General features: G+C 33.6%; 2 protein-coding genes across 2 annotated transcripts; both read right to left on the bottom strand.

Annotated features, from left to right (window-relative positions):
* Positions 1-1,651: 1,651 nt before the first annotated feature.
* Positions 1,652-2,828, bottom strand: LOC143569126 (metallothionein-like protein type 2). The gene is made up of 3 exons (XM_077055112.1): positions 2,659-2,828; positions 2,501-2,575; positions 1,652-1,913 (listed from the first exon to the last, which is right to left on the bottom strand). Exons 1-3 carry the CDS (start codon positions 2,721-2,723, stop codon positions 1,823-1,825), a joined length of 231 nt encoding a protein of 76 aa, XP_076911227.1. The 5' UTR covers positions 2,724-2,828; the 3' UTR covers positions 1,652-1,822.
* A 4,713-nt stretch (positions 2,829-7,541) lies between these two features.
* LOC143569141 (putative F-box protein At5g47300) lies at positions 7,542-8,321 on the bottom strand. Its single transcript, XM_077055126.1, has one exon. The coding sequence runs from the start codon at positions 8,319-8,321 to the stop codon at positions 7,542-7,544; it is 780 nt and encodes a 259-aa protein (XP_076911241.1).
* Positions 8,322-17,462: the final 9,141 nt, after the last annotated feature.

Genomic DNA, 17,462 nt, shown 5'->3' with positions numbered 1-17,462 from the left:
CTATATACCGTCAATTTGGATGAGTTTTTAAAATTGTTTTTTTTTTTTGTTGATTTTTATTTTGATAAGCAAAACCAATTTTTGAAAAGCTTTAATTTAAGGCTTTTGAAGGAGTTTTGTCAAGTACAATTTTCTTTTCAATAAGCAAATAAACAAGTTTTAAAAGCTCACATTGACACCCATTGAGTTGGCCGGTTGCCTGGCGACTAGAGATGTACAAAAAGACGGTTAGGAACCGTTTTACTACAAACTGACACGAACCCATTTGAAAACAAAATGGTTTCAACAAACTGGGTCCCAAACCGACCCACCCCACCCCACCGGTTCCCCTTTTGAACTACCAAACCGGTTCTAAATCGAATCGAATCGAATCGATTTGGACCAGTTCGACCTTTCATGCTCCTAACCCGGTTTCTAAATCAAACCGTTTTGACCATGGTTTAACCAAACCGGTTTGGTTTGACAAAAAAAACTGATTTGTACACCTCTAGTGGGCGACCCGTTAGGGGTGAGTGTCGATACGCTAGTCATAAGAAAATTATTGTCATCAAGAGAAACAATTATTATGTCTACTTTTAATAATTAATATAAAAACAAAAAGATGTGCCAATATCTACAATATTCTACATGTGTGAAATGTGAAACCACACTCCCAATAACTGTGTGTGGAAATGATATGATGGCCACATGAAATCTTTTACACAAAATTTTTATATAAACACACCCCATGATCTAATGGTTGAAACCATAACATTTTGTGTGAATTCCCATAATTTTGTTTTGATATGCTCAAATTCGAATAGTCCTAACCATTTACATGTGAACAAATCAAACAGGACAAGCATTAACTTAAAATATAATATATAAAGTTAATACAATGATATGCTCATTAAAACGTAGATAGCCAATCTTTTAATTCAATTAATGGATAGAAAAAGTGTTTGTATGTGATTCTTGGTGTATTAAGAATGGTTTGAAATCATCCCTGGCCGGTCAAACCGAAAAACCGGATGAAGGCCGGTTAAACCATACACCGGTTTCTTATCGGTTCAACATTTGATGGGCTCATTAAGATTGAACCTACTAGTTTTCTTGGAAGTTTAAACCTGATTGCACAAGTGGGCCGATCATTGAGTTTTTTTTTGGGGGGGGGGGGGTGGGGGGGGGTGGCGGCACAAATTTCATTAAAACGGCTAGCAACGCGTTAGGAGACAAAACAATCAACAAGCTTATAACGAAAAGGTACACCAATCTTTTTATAACAAACTTTGAAATGGGGATCGATTTTTATCCAACGACAGCCCAAAGATTTTATAGCCTTCGCTGTCTTAGTGACGTTTACTAGGATATTGCATTGGACTTGGTCATTACGCATTTTCCAAATGCACCAATATGTTATGAGAACCTAAATGCGCACCATAGCTAAAAGCATATGCATGTTATTGTCATAGTACTACACTTTTTCCTTTCATGCTCCATCTAACAATATAGTTTTACACCTTTTTTTTATAACCTTATAACTATATAATTCATTATGATTTATAAAATCATCTAGTGAACCTGGTAATTTTAATTAATCCAACTAGGATTAGCAACAGTTTTTGACATAGAAATCGTAATGAACACGAAGAACACGATAAAAGTTACGCTATAATACCCAAACAAAAGCATGTGTCATTAATAATTCATAACACATTAGACAATCATGGAGATAACCCACAATTTGCATGTGGCTCCATTTTTATTCAAACACACAAACATAAAACACAACACATAATTCAAACACTGCTCCTTGTTTGGCCTTCTGATTTCGTCTTAATTCTTAACACTTGCAGCCGTCACCGCACTTGCAGTTGTCACCACATTTGCAGTTGCAGTTTCCACCCTCAGCAACAAAGCTACCCTCACCATACCTACACACATATTCATCAAAGTCACACTCCTAAGCCATAACCATCAAATTCAATTAAATCACTGCAAAATCAAGGTTCATATCAAACGAATTTAAACGATAAATGGTTGTAAAGTTACATATATCTAGGACTGTCACTTTTAAACAAAACCAGACCCCAAACTAACACGAATCCGAAAAAGCAACAGCCTGAACCATAATAATTCAGGCCGGTTCTTGATTCTAACTTTTAGGTTCATGTCAACTCAAAAAACCCGAATTCGGGATATTTTCACTTCAAGAGTGAAACTCCTTGGTGAAAAGGATGGGCGCAATTCAAGAAATTATTGATAACACTATTTCTATTTTTTTTTATATATATTTTTTTCATTGGACTTTTTAAAATTCATTTGTTTACGGATTTTGCTTTTGGATTATGGATTATGTTGATTTATTATTTGGTTATTTGCGTTATCGATTGAAAATAACTACAAGTGAAATTCACTTTTACTTCTCAGCTCCGGGACTCGAACCCATAACTTTTTTTAATAACATTTAGGACTCAAACCCGATGCTCAAAATTTTAACCCGAAGAACACCCCTACTTACATTTGTTTGGGGGCAACTCCGTCAACGATCACGGCAACATTGGCTGAAACCTCAACATCGGGGTACATTCCGCATCTGCAAACACATTCAAATTCAATTCGATACAGTTAAGGTAATCAAAGTATGCAAAAATAAACGAAAACTCGAACGAAATATACCCGTTGCAGCCGCTGCCGCATGAGCAGCTTGAGCCACACCCGCACTTTCCACTGCAGCAAGACATGATTGATGGATTAAAAGAGGGACTTGTGATGTGTTTTTGAATGAATTTGCTGAAGTGAAGCTTGATGGTGTTATTGTGGACTACGGGTGGTGCTATAAATAGATATTTTGTTGTGATGATCTGCCGTACACGTGTATGTATCTAAGGGTGGTTGCATCTATTGGGAATTGTTCTGACTGTCATTGCTATCAAATTTTGTGTAACTAAATGAAACCGTTCATTTCGTAATCATCAACATTTGAAATTAGCATAAAAGCAACATTTCAAATCAAACGTTTTTGTTTTTTATAGTCATTATTTAGCTTCAGCGGTATCAGCTTATATTGGTGACTAGTTAGTTTGGTAGGTGGATTGGAGTTTATTAGTTAGATTTTTAAAACTCTAAAAATGTTTTATCTATTGCACTTTTGTCAGGGCCGGCTTAACAGATATGGAGACCTAAATCGAAATAAAATGTTGGAGTCTTTTTATGAAAATTGTTAAGAAAAAAAATTGCTTACCATAATTTTTTAACTCATGACTTATAATTTAGTAACAACCAAGCCTATCACCACCTAATACACTACAGTTAATTTACTTTACCTATTATAATATATCTATATACTAGCTTTTGAACCCGTGTATTACACGGTTTGTCAAATAATAAAAATAAATTAGATTCTTTATTTCAATTGTGATTCTCAAAATACTTATAAATTAATTTAATGTAGATTTAATGAAAAAAAACAAATGAATGGTTAACAAAAAGTACTAAAATAGCATGGTTTTAATGGAAACGTCAAAAAATTTTAAAAAAAGTATTAAAGTTGTGTAATTGGTCAAACCTCAAGTATGAAAATGAAACTTAATTCAATAATGTATAAAATCATATTATGTTATAACCCACTTGACAAAATAGTGTTGACCCATGACCCATGAATAGCTTGAATGAATGAGATGAGAGATTAGAAATTAGAAGAAATGTAGGCTTGACATCTAAGCTTTAACATTTTCTTTTATTAGTATTGTAGATAATGTTTTTTTTAGACTTTGAGGTCTTAATTAGGTGTGGGCCTAAGCCCTAACTTGTTTTCGCTGGCCCACGGGCCGGCTCTGACTGTCGTGGTTTCAGACGAGTGTTATGAGCGTTGGCCTTATGTATGGTTTTTCCAGGATTGAAAGGAGAGTGTATCTAGATGCAATGAATTTTGCTAGTAGCCCATTTAGTGGGTTTGTTGGTTGTCCAAAACACAATTGTTGAAACAAAATTACGTGTTTGGATTTTTTTTCTCTGGAAAATCACCAACAAAATTTATTTAAACAAATAAATTAAGTGATGAATGACATCAACGTTGACATGACATTGTGTTCCATGGCCGCAAGCCACATTAGCCCCACAAGGTTATGGGAGGCGAGTATCGCCATGGTCTTATGAGTTAATACTTTAATAAATCCATATAAATTTACATATATATTATGTGTGTAATTAAGTGTGTTTAATAAATATTTAGTTTAAAATAAAAAAAAAAGTTGTAATCGCATAGGTATTATGCTCAACAAATGGTAGATAATCACATGTGGCGAGAGGAATAAATAGAGAGACAATTAAAAAAGTTATTATATGTGTCATGTTAGAAACAAGAAGTAAAAATGCTTATATGATTCTCACCATAATTTTTACTTAAGTTGATGTTATTAAACATATTTCTTTCATATAATATTTTAAAGTGAATAATTTATGTGTGATAAACGCAATTACAAAGTGAACTAAACATATATGATTAATCCAAACCCAATAACTCATATGCTAAACGAGATGTAAAAACATTTATCTAATTCTTGTAATTCTCTACTCAAAATTAATTTGTATTGAATATATCCCTCTCTCATAATACGGAACCGAGTTATTTATGTGTGATCAATAAAATCACAAACTAACCCCGAGAACCTATACGTGATCAATACAATCACAAATTGAATTTCAATAGTTTGAGTTGATTTTCGTTTCAAACTTAATATTGATATACATAATACATACAACTTTGTAAATAAACCTTTTTGTCTTTAAATGTTTAAAAAAGGTATCACATAGGTCACAATCTAGTTAGCAATGACATATAATCGATTTTGCAATCCAATGTACAAACAAAAAATAATTAAGTTAACATTTCAATGTACATATTAACATTCATAAGGTACAATTGTATTGACATTGCCTTGTTGTCACATTTACAATCATCATGGGTGGGTTTATGGGCGTTATTCTCTTTTGGAACAAAAGAATGGTCATTGAGACTCGAACTTACTTTTTAAAAAAGCAACCAACTTTTTCTTCGCATTTTATCCAATTGAATTTTAAACATTTGGACTTTATTCATGACAAATATAGAACAGAAGAAAAACAAAAACAAACAACCCACTTTTTCTGAAAAAATTGTGTTATTTTATGTCAAATAAAATTTCAAATTAATAGTTAGACTATTACATGTAAATCGTTACAAGTTTTATAGTCATTGTTACCTATAAAGAGAGTAAATAGTTTTTTTAAACAACGTTTAGAACTACCACAATTAACTAAGTTAGCTTTCTAAAACGAGATATTAATTGTCTATTTTAATGTTTTAGGCCTAATTCACATATGAATACAATGAAAGATAAAACCTATAATTATGGAAAACCCACATTGATTAAATCGGGAGGCTCACATTAGTGTAATAAAGAGTTTCATTTTTTATATTTTCTAAAAGTTGTCCGATCGTAACGTCACAAAAAGTGACATAAAAGTATAATTCTTATCAACAAGAGATAATTTTACACGATAGAAGTATGGATTCGTTATTATTGTTAGACTATGATACATGATAGTGACGATACAAGTAACGGTGTTAAATAATACTTTCTATTCTAGGCTGAATCACCAATGGTGTTAATCGGGTCAAAGAGTTATTATTACTAAGATGATAATTATAAATTTATAATAGTTATTATTATTATTATTATTATTATTATTATTATTGTTTAACTTTATTGTGTGTGTTCGTAAATTGTTTCCGAGCAATATTGCAATGTTGCTGATGAATACTATAATTATTTTTAATTTATCTTGTATTAAAAATATAATTTTAACATCATCTGTCTTTTAATGTTAGGATAACCCCCCCCCCCCCCCCAACTAAGGGGTTGTTTGGCATTCTAGTTCTGAATTAATAAGATGTCTGATTAATTAAGTTAGTAGCCCTTGTATCATTCAAACAAGTCTCTGAAATTTAACCATTAAGAGGCTCAACAAGTCATTGAGAATTGCCTGATCGATTCAGAGGTAGCCTCTTAAGAGAAACATTAAGACGTTACCAAACAACCCCTTATTTTGTAAAACTATGCCTAAATTACGTGAGATCATGGGAAGGAAGGAATATGATACAATGCATTGGTGGACAAAAGAATAGATTTAGGACTAGGAGTAGTGGGTTTGTGAGTTAGTAATTTAACAAAAACTTATGAATTACGACCATTTCTAGTGGCAATAGCAATTATACATATTTTTTAGGTTCTTTTTGACTTTTTATCCCTTTCCTTTATAAAACATTCTTATGAGTGATTATAGAATTCGATCAACTAAGATGGAATAATGATTCAAAGTTTACTTTGATTACCATTTTTTAATTAGCAATTGTCTCAAAAAGCCTCACCCACTAAGCAAGTTCGAAATTCGATCATGAACAAAAAAGCTTCCAAAAGTGTGATGTGAGTGAGAGTGTGTGTGTGTGTGTGAAGGGGGGGGGGGATGGGTTGTTCGTGTTGAAGGTTTGTAGAAGCAGACCTCCTCGTCTGTTCCTTGTCAAGAAATCCGAACGTGGGGCACAAGACCCTGCTTGAGATGCTCTTACGAACTCTATATCGCTCTGGTCTTCGGTTTAGATCAAGATCTTATATTTGGTTTGCTTTATATACAATGCATGCTACTTACTATAATCGTTAATCCACTTGGCTTTCTTTTCTTTGCTATTTATATTTATTTTCTCAGGTTAAAGTAACATATGATCCACATGTGGTTAATTTATTACCCGTGTTTTATTTTTTAACAACTACTCACATACTCTATAATCTACTACTATGTTACACCTTTATTATTTGACAACCACGGGGCACGGACCCACACTCCTAAGTATTGTAACCGGCACCGCTCCTTCTAGTTTAACGATCCACATGACATATGGTTCACTGTAAGACAACTGATCATAGTCAATAGAGTTCTCAAAACAAGCATTAGATGCAGCAAAATAAGTAGGTTCGGTAACAGGTCAGGTGGGTTGAGGCGCTAACACTTTTATTTATCATTTCTATCCTCAAATGGTTATGTTTTAATTACTTTGTTTCGTTACTTGTATTGTATATTTCGTAATTTTAACCTTATGATATACATAATAACCAGATTCATTTTCATACAGGCAACTAGGCAAGCCAAAGTTGGACACTTTTATATCACTTGTTGATAAATCAGAAATTTATAACTAAAATTCTTCAAGTTTAATGACACGCTTCCGGTTCTTATTCGGGCATGTTTTATCCTAAAAACGTCATAGAAACATACACGTAAGAGAACTTTGTTGCGGCTTGATTATCATAAGGTTTCATCAAAAAGTTGAGTCTGTCCAACGAGCGTTTGATAAAATGTTCGAGTCAGACTCAACTATTGATATGTTGGATCGTAGTCCAGATTCAGACAAGACCGAAGATACAAATAGTTAGTAACAAAAAAAAAATCAATAGTTTAAATCCATAGATACGAGAACGATAAACGAAAACATGTTTACCAGAGGAAAGCAGGCAATTCAGCAATCACGGATTTGGTGATACAACACTCTCAACATATATCATTTTATCAGATGTATACGACGAACAAAAATCCCAGCAATGTGTTGTGAACTCGTCCGTGTCCATTTTATTAAAAGAATTACATTCTTCTAGTATAGCAAGCCAATTGTCAATACTTGCCAAGCATATATAATCCCTTGTCAATTCGTTATGTTCTGCACTCGCGAAAGCAGCCATGTTCACCCATTCACCATCACCTTCCATCCTCCACAGATCCCCTTGCTTCACATTAGATATTGTATACGATACGCACAAGTGAACGCATCCATTAAGAACCACTAAACTTCTACCGTAATCTTTTGAACCACTTGGGACGGGTGGATATTCGATTTTCCTAAATGTTTCCGACAACCTCTTGTATGCACCCGTAAATGGATTCCAAAACACAAGCTTAGCAGGTACATCTTTTGTAGCTAAACATATCAATCCATCCAAGCTTACTAAAATAGATACGACACTAGGATCAAGGTTAAGGTTAGACCACATGCTTGTTGAAGCATCTTTGTTGGGTTCCCAATCAAGCAAACTAAACATGACCGCTCGGCGGTGGTAAAGTACGAGAAGTTTATAGTCATTGATGGTTACGTGGTGAAGGCGCATTCTGGCGTATAGAGGTGTCGATAGAAACGATTTCCATTGTTTGCAAACACGCATGAAACGACCAACGGTCTTAACCGGAAGCCTTGGTAGTATGTTGCATTCTATAAAACTAAGTGGAAGCTCATCAATCTTCTTCATCTTCATCTTCTTGTAGGGTTTATTGTTCCAAGTCTTACGCCCCCTTAACCAACTGAGCTACACGGCTTGTAGGGTTTATGGGCTTCCTTAGATATGGTATCAATCAATTGTGTTGTAGATTTTAATTTGAATATCAATGTGTGTAAATTAAGAAGGGATTTTATTAATTTGTTTTGGAGATTAAATTAACAAATAGAACACGTTAATTTGGGAATCAAAGAGATTTTAAGGAGGTTATTAGTATATAAAATTCTAAGTTTTAGTTATTTCATCTTAAAAATTGATTTTTAATTGAATTATTTCGATATAAACTTATTGTTAATTGTTCATGAGTTAAATGCTGATGGGCTTGGACTAATGGGCAATAAGTTACCATATAAAAATGAGGATTGATAATTTAATTTAATTGTTTTTTTTAATATTTTGGTTATTCAATTCCACGTCTAGAACCATCAGTATTACTATTACCTGGAACTGAACTGGAACCACTTAATGAAAATACTGAGAACCAAGAACCATAAGGTAACACACATTAGCAGTTCTGAACCACCGATTCGGTTCCGGTTCCTCGGTTCTGGTGGTTCAAAAACGCTTCCTGCTCAACCCTAGCTTCAAATCCCACAGACGATAAGAGATTAAAAAGAAAGTCGATATTCCAAAAAAAAACACACACATTGTTGGTGGGCTTGGAGTTTGGGCTAGCTTGCAACTAAGGAAGCTTATTGGGCTTGTAGCTGAGAAACCTGGATCCGTTGCTATGATGACCCGAACGCGCTCACCGTCTCACCTCACAACATGTTTAATCTCTAAGAAATATGCGGATCCTTCGTACCCATGGATATGCCCGTGGCCCGTGGGTTGGGGCGTATAATATATAATTCACATATAGTTAATCTATTAGTGTTTTTTTCTTTTAACTGTAACCCACTAAATAATCAATGTATGAGTTGACAACCACGAGACATTAAACCACACCTTATTCAACTTTATGGAAAAGACGCAATATGACGGGTATTGCAATCACCCCTTCTGGTTCAAGTTTCAACCTGCCGCCCTTGCGCGATGTTTACAGCACCACAATGCCCAAAGCCTTGTGGATAGTAATATATATTTTGTAATTTGAACCTTATGGTTATACATAGTAACCAGATTTATTTTTATACAGGCAAGTGGTAAGTGTAGCCAAAGTTGGACACTTATGAATCACTTGTTGGTGATAGGTTGAACTAAGGGTATGTTTGGTATGAAGTAATGGAATGAATGAAGGAATAGAATGAACGTGGTAATGGAATGCACAAATTAAGGAATGAAATGAATTATTAACATTCCATTGTCATGTTTGGTTATCGTGTAGGAATGAAATGATTCTTTACTTTTATTATTATTATTAAATAATAATAATTAATTAAATAATAATATGAATATTCATAATAACTAGTCTTTAAGACATGCGTCTTATACCGAGATTATTTAACCAAACACACATACTCATATGAACGTTGAATCACACATGTATGTTGTGAAATGTTAACTTCTCAAATTTAAATATAACGATTTTAATATAATAATAATTATATTATAATATGCAAAAAATAATAATATAGTATAATAATATTGATAATATACAGTAATTATAATTTAAATAAATAATTCTAATACAATATTGATATAATAATAATAATAATAGAGATCATTATTATTATTATTATTATTATTATTATTATTATTATTGAGTTCATTCCATTCCTTGAAGGAATGAAAAAAAAAACACCCTCTTTTAGAGAAATGAAAATTCTGTAAATGGAATAAGTTTCATTCCTTAAGGAATAACCCATTCCATTAGCACATGATAACCAAACATGTTCTAATTCATTCCCTTGAAATGATTTATTTCATTCTACCTTTTAATTCATCAAACCAAACACTACCTAAAAGTCTACGGCTTTAATGGCACGCTTCGGATCTTATTTGGGCATTTTTAGGAAACTATAAGAAAACTTTGTTGTGGCTTACAGGGGCGGCTCGTGAGACAGCGAAAACAAGTTAGAGCATCATGTCCACACTTAATTAAGGTCTCCAAGTCCAAAAAAAACATCATATATATTGTTTGTTTCAAAGTAATGTATTGGTGTGGTGGTATGCTTGTTTGTTTCTAAAGTATAGGTTATGAGTTCAAAACTTGTAATAAGCAACAAAAAAAAATATCTTAACAATTGTCATGAAAAGACCAAAAAATCTTGTTTTGATTTAGGCCTCCACATTCGTTTAGCTGGCCCTGATGGCTTAATTAACATACAGTATCGTCAGAAAGTTGAGTCTGTGTTTGATGAAATGCCCGGACTAAACTATGGATCTACTGGATGTTAGTCCAAATGCAAACAAAAGTGAAGATCCTATGCAAGAACACAATTGGAGGGCAGTGATGATAAAAAATGGTGAACACAGTTGAAATTTAAGTTACAAAAGTCTCACATTGTAACTTACAAAACAAACAGATAACGAGTCATTTAGTAAACTGAATGCGAAGAAACTTTCATAACGAGTAGTTTGAATCCTATGATAAGATAATGATAATGAAAACATACTTACTAGAGGAAAGCAAAATCATGGATCGGGTGATACAAGAGTTTCAACGTATATCGTTTGAACAGATGTATGCACCCAACTCGATAAACACAAATCCCAGCAGTGTGTTGCGGATTCTTCCGTATCCATTTTATTAAAGACTTTGTTTTTCTCCGCGACAACAAGCCAATTGTCAATACTCGCCGAGCATATAAATTGCCTTGTCAACTTATTATGTTTTGCATTATCGAAAGCAACTACCTTCACCCACTGACAATCACCATCCATCCTCCACATATCGTGCTGCTTCGCATATAAGAATGTATAAGATACACACAAGTGAATGCATCGACTGAGAATGACTAAACTTCTATAATAATCTTTTGCACCACTTGGAACCAGTGGACATTGTATTTTCCTAAATTTTTCCGTCTTCACATCAAAACATATAATCAAACTATGCATTTTAATATATGTGGACGAGTCTTTTGTCGTTGCCCTGAAATAAAGGCATTGGCCGTAGAAAGTAGCTAGAGACCGGCATGTGGTAAAATCAGCCGGAACCTCAATCTCTCTCCATGAATCTAATCTGTTTGCATACACACATGCAACGACCAACGGTCTTAGCCGGAAGCCTTGGTAGTATATCCGATTCAATTAAACTAAGTGGAAGCTTATCACCATCCATCGTCTTCTTGCAGCGATGCATATTTGCATTTGAATATCATTAAGGAACCTAGAGTTTTATTAGGACTTAAAAGTTAATAATGATTTCCTCCTAAAAGTAAAACTAAGAATTTAGCCTTTAATTTTGTACTTTTTGTTTAAGTTAATTCGATAAGAATATGGAAACAAATCTCAAGGATGTAAATAGGACAACTATGCTCACGCAAACAATTAAAGATATTATTCTCTCCCATATAATAAGCTTTACATATGTTCTGGTTAAACTCATTGAGCCTATAACGAGCTGGTGTCTTGTTTATCAAGTTGAGCACGTGACTTGGTTTACATGAAATAAATTACTTGGTGAACGATTCGAGCCAATGACTTGGACAACAAGGAATTTATTAACTAATTATTGTTTAAATATGTTTTTACTAATTAGTGTTTGAGTATTATAAGGAGTTTGTATTCTAGTCTAATTAGGTTTTATGTTTAAACTAGTATATATATCTAAGCTTGTGGGTTATATCATTAAGAGTTTACGAATTGTAATTTTCGAGCTAATGAGAATTACAAGATCGAGCTTATGATCTAAACTTAGTTTTGTTTTTATCGATCATGGTCACCAAACTTCATATACCTCTAGTAAATATTGAATTAAGTGTACTTTTCAATTAAATCTATTTCTTTAATAACAAACATCTAACTATCTATATAATTGTCTACCATGAAATCCTACGTATCGCTCTTAAGTTGTTCCCCATCATTCTCTAGAGCCACCAGATTTTTTGATTTATAAATGAAGGCTTCTCGTGCATTTGACCCGAATTCGTGGGTATGGGTCTCACCAAACCCGGATAGTCTTTAAATGTGTTATAGCATCTCATTTATTTGTGAAACTATTTCATAATCAAACAAAAGTTTTCGCAGGTCATGGGTCTCACCAAACCTGGATAACTCTTAAACGGGTTATAACATCTCATTTATTTGTGAAATAACTTCTTAATCATCAAAGATGAAATTTCACGGGTTATGGATTTTACCAAACCCTTATAGCCGTCAAATGGGTTATAGCATCTCATTTATTGGTAAAAGCTTTTATAATCAAACCCTAATTTAATTTGTCTCCTTTGCATGTTCTCCGTTGTTGGTCTATCATCTTCATCGCTGGGTAACTTTCGATACTACCCACTGTCATCAACTACATCAACGTCCCTTTTTCATTGAACAAATATTTGTGTTTATGTTTATTCATTTAAAAAAAATCAACATGCTCGTGTTCATTTATGTTTATTCATTTAAAAAAATCAACATGCTCGTGTTCGTTTATGTTTATTCATTTAAAAAACAACATGCTTGTGTTCATTTAAAAACCTACACATCTCAATTGAAAAAAATCAAAAGCTAAAAAATATAATAACAAACTAATATATATGTATTAAATTGAACAAAACTACGTTAAAAAATATAATAAATCATCATAAAATAGCAAAACGATTAAAAAAAACTTAAATAACCCCTGTAACACGGGAGGATCAAACTAGTTAGTTTATAAAAAGATAATACTTAATGAAAACATAATCATATTAATTTTATTAGTTATGTTTCACTCTAGAACGAAAAACCATAGTCAATGGCTTTTCAAAACAAGCATTAGTTGCGCCAAACTGGGCAGGTTCGGTAACAGGTCAAGTGAGTTGAGACGCTAACACTTTCGTTTTCAAGTAACCAGATTTCGTTTTCATGCAGGCAAGTGTGACCAAAGTTGACACTTTATGTCACTTGTTGGTGATAAATTAGAACTAAAAGTCTACGGCTTTAATAACACAATTCCAGTTTTTATATTTGGGCATTTTTTTATCGTAAAAATACCATAGAAACAAAAGCACAAGAAAACTTTGTTGCGACTTAACAGTCATACGGTATCATCAAAAGTTGAGTCTGTCCACCAAGTGTACGTCTGAATAAAAGTGCTCGAGCCAGACTCAACTATTGAACTGCTGGATGGTAGTCCAAATGCAGACAACAAATGGGAAAATTAGAGGACAATGATATTTAGACAAATAGTAGACCAACATATAAACTGAATGCGAAAAACATTTAATTATAACTTTATGAGTAGGTTCAATTCCATGCTTTTTAGAGGAACAATTTATCAATCACGGATTAGGTGATACAAGAGTCTCAACATATATCCATCCTTCGATCAATTGTATAAGAGCAGCTGGTAGGACAAAAATTCCAGCAGCGTGTTATGAAGTCCTCGGTACTCATTTTCTTCAAAGAGGGGGTTGCGGCGCAGCTTGTTGCCCGTTTGCCTGCCACTTTATTGTAATCGTTTTATAGTAAACTATATTCAAAGAATTGTTTTCCTCCAAAACGGCAAGCCAATTGCCAATACTCGCTGTGCATATCCACTGCTTTGTCAACTTATTATCTTTTCCACCAGAGAAAGCGGCCACCTTCACCCACCCGTGATCATGATCACTTTCCAATAGCCTCCACAGATCCCCTTGTTTCGTATTATCTTTTATATAGGATGCATGATGTGCTTGAAGTAGTTATAAAATAAATAACTAAAATTATACTAATCTAGACACTAAGTAATAATTCTAGACTCTTAACTTAACTAAACTACTAACCGGCAAGTGAACTGGTCGACTCTAGTACAGCTAAGTAAGTCCGGATATCGAACCCACGAGACTCTTTAAATTACGTAAATTAACTAATTAGACTCGACTAACTGACACGGCTATTTGATTATTATTATAAGGGGGTTTAAACTAATTATTAATTAACTAAACCTAACCCTAATTAAATAAAATTTAATAAACTATAAAAAAAAACACTTAGATAAACTCAGATGATGAAAATAACTACATAGGCTAGAATCCCCAATGTCACGACAATCAATCAAATGGGAAACTTAAGTTATAGAATTGGGATCGTAAAATAGACCCTTGACAGAAAACCCGAACAGGACCCTTGACCTTCAAAAAGACACCTATGGATTTCTAACAAGTTTTAAGACTCACCAGTTTATAAATTAAACTTCCTTACGGTTATTTAATAATTTATGTCTGAGTATCTTTATGACGAAATCCTACCTTACAGCGCAGAAATCAAAGATAGTTAAGAAGACTCAGTTGACTTAATAGACTAAGCTGACAATCAAACCTAGACGGATTCCTTACGAAGAACTAAATCTAGCAATCCTGACCAACAAAGATCTATCGATAACCTATCACCTTACAGCTTTCTAGGCTAGCAGCTCACTTTTATCTATTTAATTGATTTTATTGTTTCTATGATTTTAATGCATATCAATCATAAACTAGTCAAGAACACACAGTAAATGACCTAACAAAACCCTATCCTATGAAACAATCACCAAGGGTAATGTGAAACAATAAATCCAAGTAAATAAAACCAAGCAATCATACGCATCAATTAATTCAAACTCAACACTTTACTTAGAACATAAAATCCATAACGAAAAGAAATCCCAATCAAAATCAAACCGAACAAAGGTTCATCACGACCTAGGTAGTTTATGAAGTTTATCCTAGCATCATATAATCTAAATCAAACAAAGCAGATAAAACTGAAAACATGGTGAAATAATGAGAAACGAAATATTAAAGGCGATAAAACCCTTAGTCTTCGATCTTGAACGTAAAGCTCTTCACCGGCTGTTCTCGTGCCTTCAAAATCACCACAAGACTCAAAAGTATGCTTCAAGAACTCCCAAAATCGGCTGGTGGCTTTCGGCTATGTCATGTTTAAGTTAAAGGTGTTTAAATAGCGAAAACAAGGCCCGACAATAACCAAAAACGAGTTAAAAACCCATCAGCAGTGCCTAGACGCCGCGCTAAGGGCTTTTTGCCTTTCCCCTAGGCGCGGCGCGGCGTGCTGTTCTAAGGGGGCCGGTCAGACCGGCCTGGTTTGACCGGTTCTCTGTTCGGTTCCTTCCTGATGTGTTCCGGATCTCCGTTTCGGCTCGTTTTAGCTCGTTTTTCGCCCTTTTTAATCACGATCAAATCCCGGAACCTACGAAACATAAAAACGTTAGTAGCATACAAATCTCGACTAAAAAAGAACAAAAACAATTAAAATATTAAATAAAATATACACGGGAAACATAAATATTTTGCATTATATCAATGAACACAAGTGAATGCATCCATTAAGAACGACTAAACTTCTACGATAATGTTTTGCACCACTTGGAACTAGTGGATATTGTATATTCCTAAACATACCAATCCATCCAAGCTTCCTACAATAGACACAACAGTAGGATCAATGTAAGGTTTTGAACCACCGTGCTCGAGTTAGAGAAGTTTGTAGTCGTTGATGGTTACGTGGTGGAGATGCATCCTGGCAAACGTAGGTGTCGATAGAAACGACCTCTTCCATTGTTTGCACACGCTCATGCAACGACCAACGGTTTTAGCTGGAAGCCTTGGTAGTATTTCCGATTCTATTAAACTAAGTGGAAGCTTATCACCAGCCTTCATCTTCTTGCAGCAATGCATATTTGCAATTGAATATCACCAAGGTCTGTGATACGGTTTATTCGAGACAACCGTCAATTTTCAAAGAATACAAGAGAAGAAAAAATAGAACAAAATAAAAAAATATTCTTCTTTTTTTATAAACGAGATTACAATATATAGAAAAACAAAGACATAAAAATAGAAAATGATAAATAATAAGAAAACATAATTTGACTATAATAAGGAAACTAAATAAATGATAAACTTAAATAATAAAAATATTAAACTTATTAATATTATAGGAATGTATCATCACGCAACATAAGAATGGTTCTATTAATAAGACTAGGTTATTGACCCGTGGACGCCACAGGTGGAAAAATATAAATAATGTAACATACACACTTTTCTAGCATCAAGTGAAATATAAATAATGTAAAAACATAACATTAAACTAAAATAACATCCATTTTACAATTACAAATTAGTAAATAGTTCCTTATAAACCACATTTGTAGTTTTATTTGTAACTTATCTTCCTTGTTTAATATAAGTATTTTAACATCGTCGCTACTCTTCACTCGTGATAAAGCCACATATAGTTGACCATGTGTAAAAACCGGTACTCTCAAGTATATGTCAACTCTTGCTAGTGATTGGCCTTGACTTTTATTAATGGTCATTGCAAAACAAACCGCAACAGGAAACTGTCTTCGTTTCAATTTAAATGACAGTTTCTTATCTAAAAGAGTTAGACCACTAGTTATATAAGTGTGAAACCCAATGTTAGTACCTGAAATAACCTTTACTTCGATAAAACACCTCCCTAAGTTAATTACTTGTAATCTGGTTTTGTTGCATAAACCGTTCTTCTGATCTATATTCCTTAGTAATATTATTGGCACGCCAACTTTTAGAACCAATATATAATTAGGCATACCAGGCATATTTAAACCATTTAAAAAATTCGGTTAGTGTAATGCTGGATCGAAACCAGGACTAACACCATCAGACTTTTCTATACTATCAGAACTGAGATGTTCAACTTCTTCTCCAGGAAACAAATACAAAAATCTGTCATTAATGTCTTGGACAACCTCATTTAAAGGTTCAAGTATGACCCTTTCTTGAAAAGATGAAATATCATTAAAATTTTCCAATAATAATCGGATGAATCACTGATCAAAATATCATCTGGTATATCTATAATGGCTTTACCGTCATTGTCACCGCCAAGTTTTCCTTCACCAAGCTCCAACAACCATTCGGCAAAATCTACTGGTCTCTTCCAAATCTGATGCCTGACATCCGACCATTAACCTCATGTTTTTTGTTAACCTAAGAACCTTGCATTTGGACCAAATGTGGGATGAACTAAGTGAAGCATTAACAATGTCACTACGTGATCCGTTTGGTA

The sequence above is a fragment of the Bidens hawaiensis genome, unplaced genomic scaffold (assembly GCF_021521415.1).
Source record: "Bidens hawaiensis isolate Kalapana, Puna unplaced genomic scaffold, B.hawaiensis_p1.1 tig00024338_1, whole genome shotgun sequence".
NCBI lineage: Eukaryota > Viridiplantae > Streptophyta > Magnoliopsida > Asterales > Asteraceae > Bidens > Bidens hawaiensis.
This window is presented reverse-complemented; position numbering and strand designations above follow the sequence as displayed.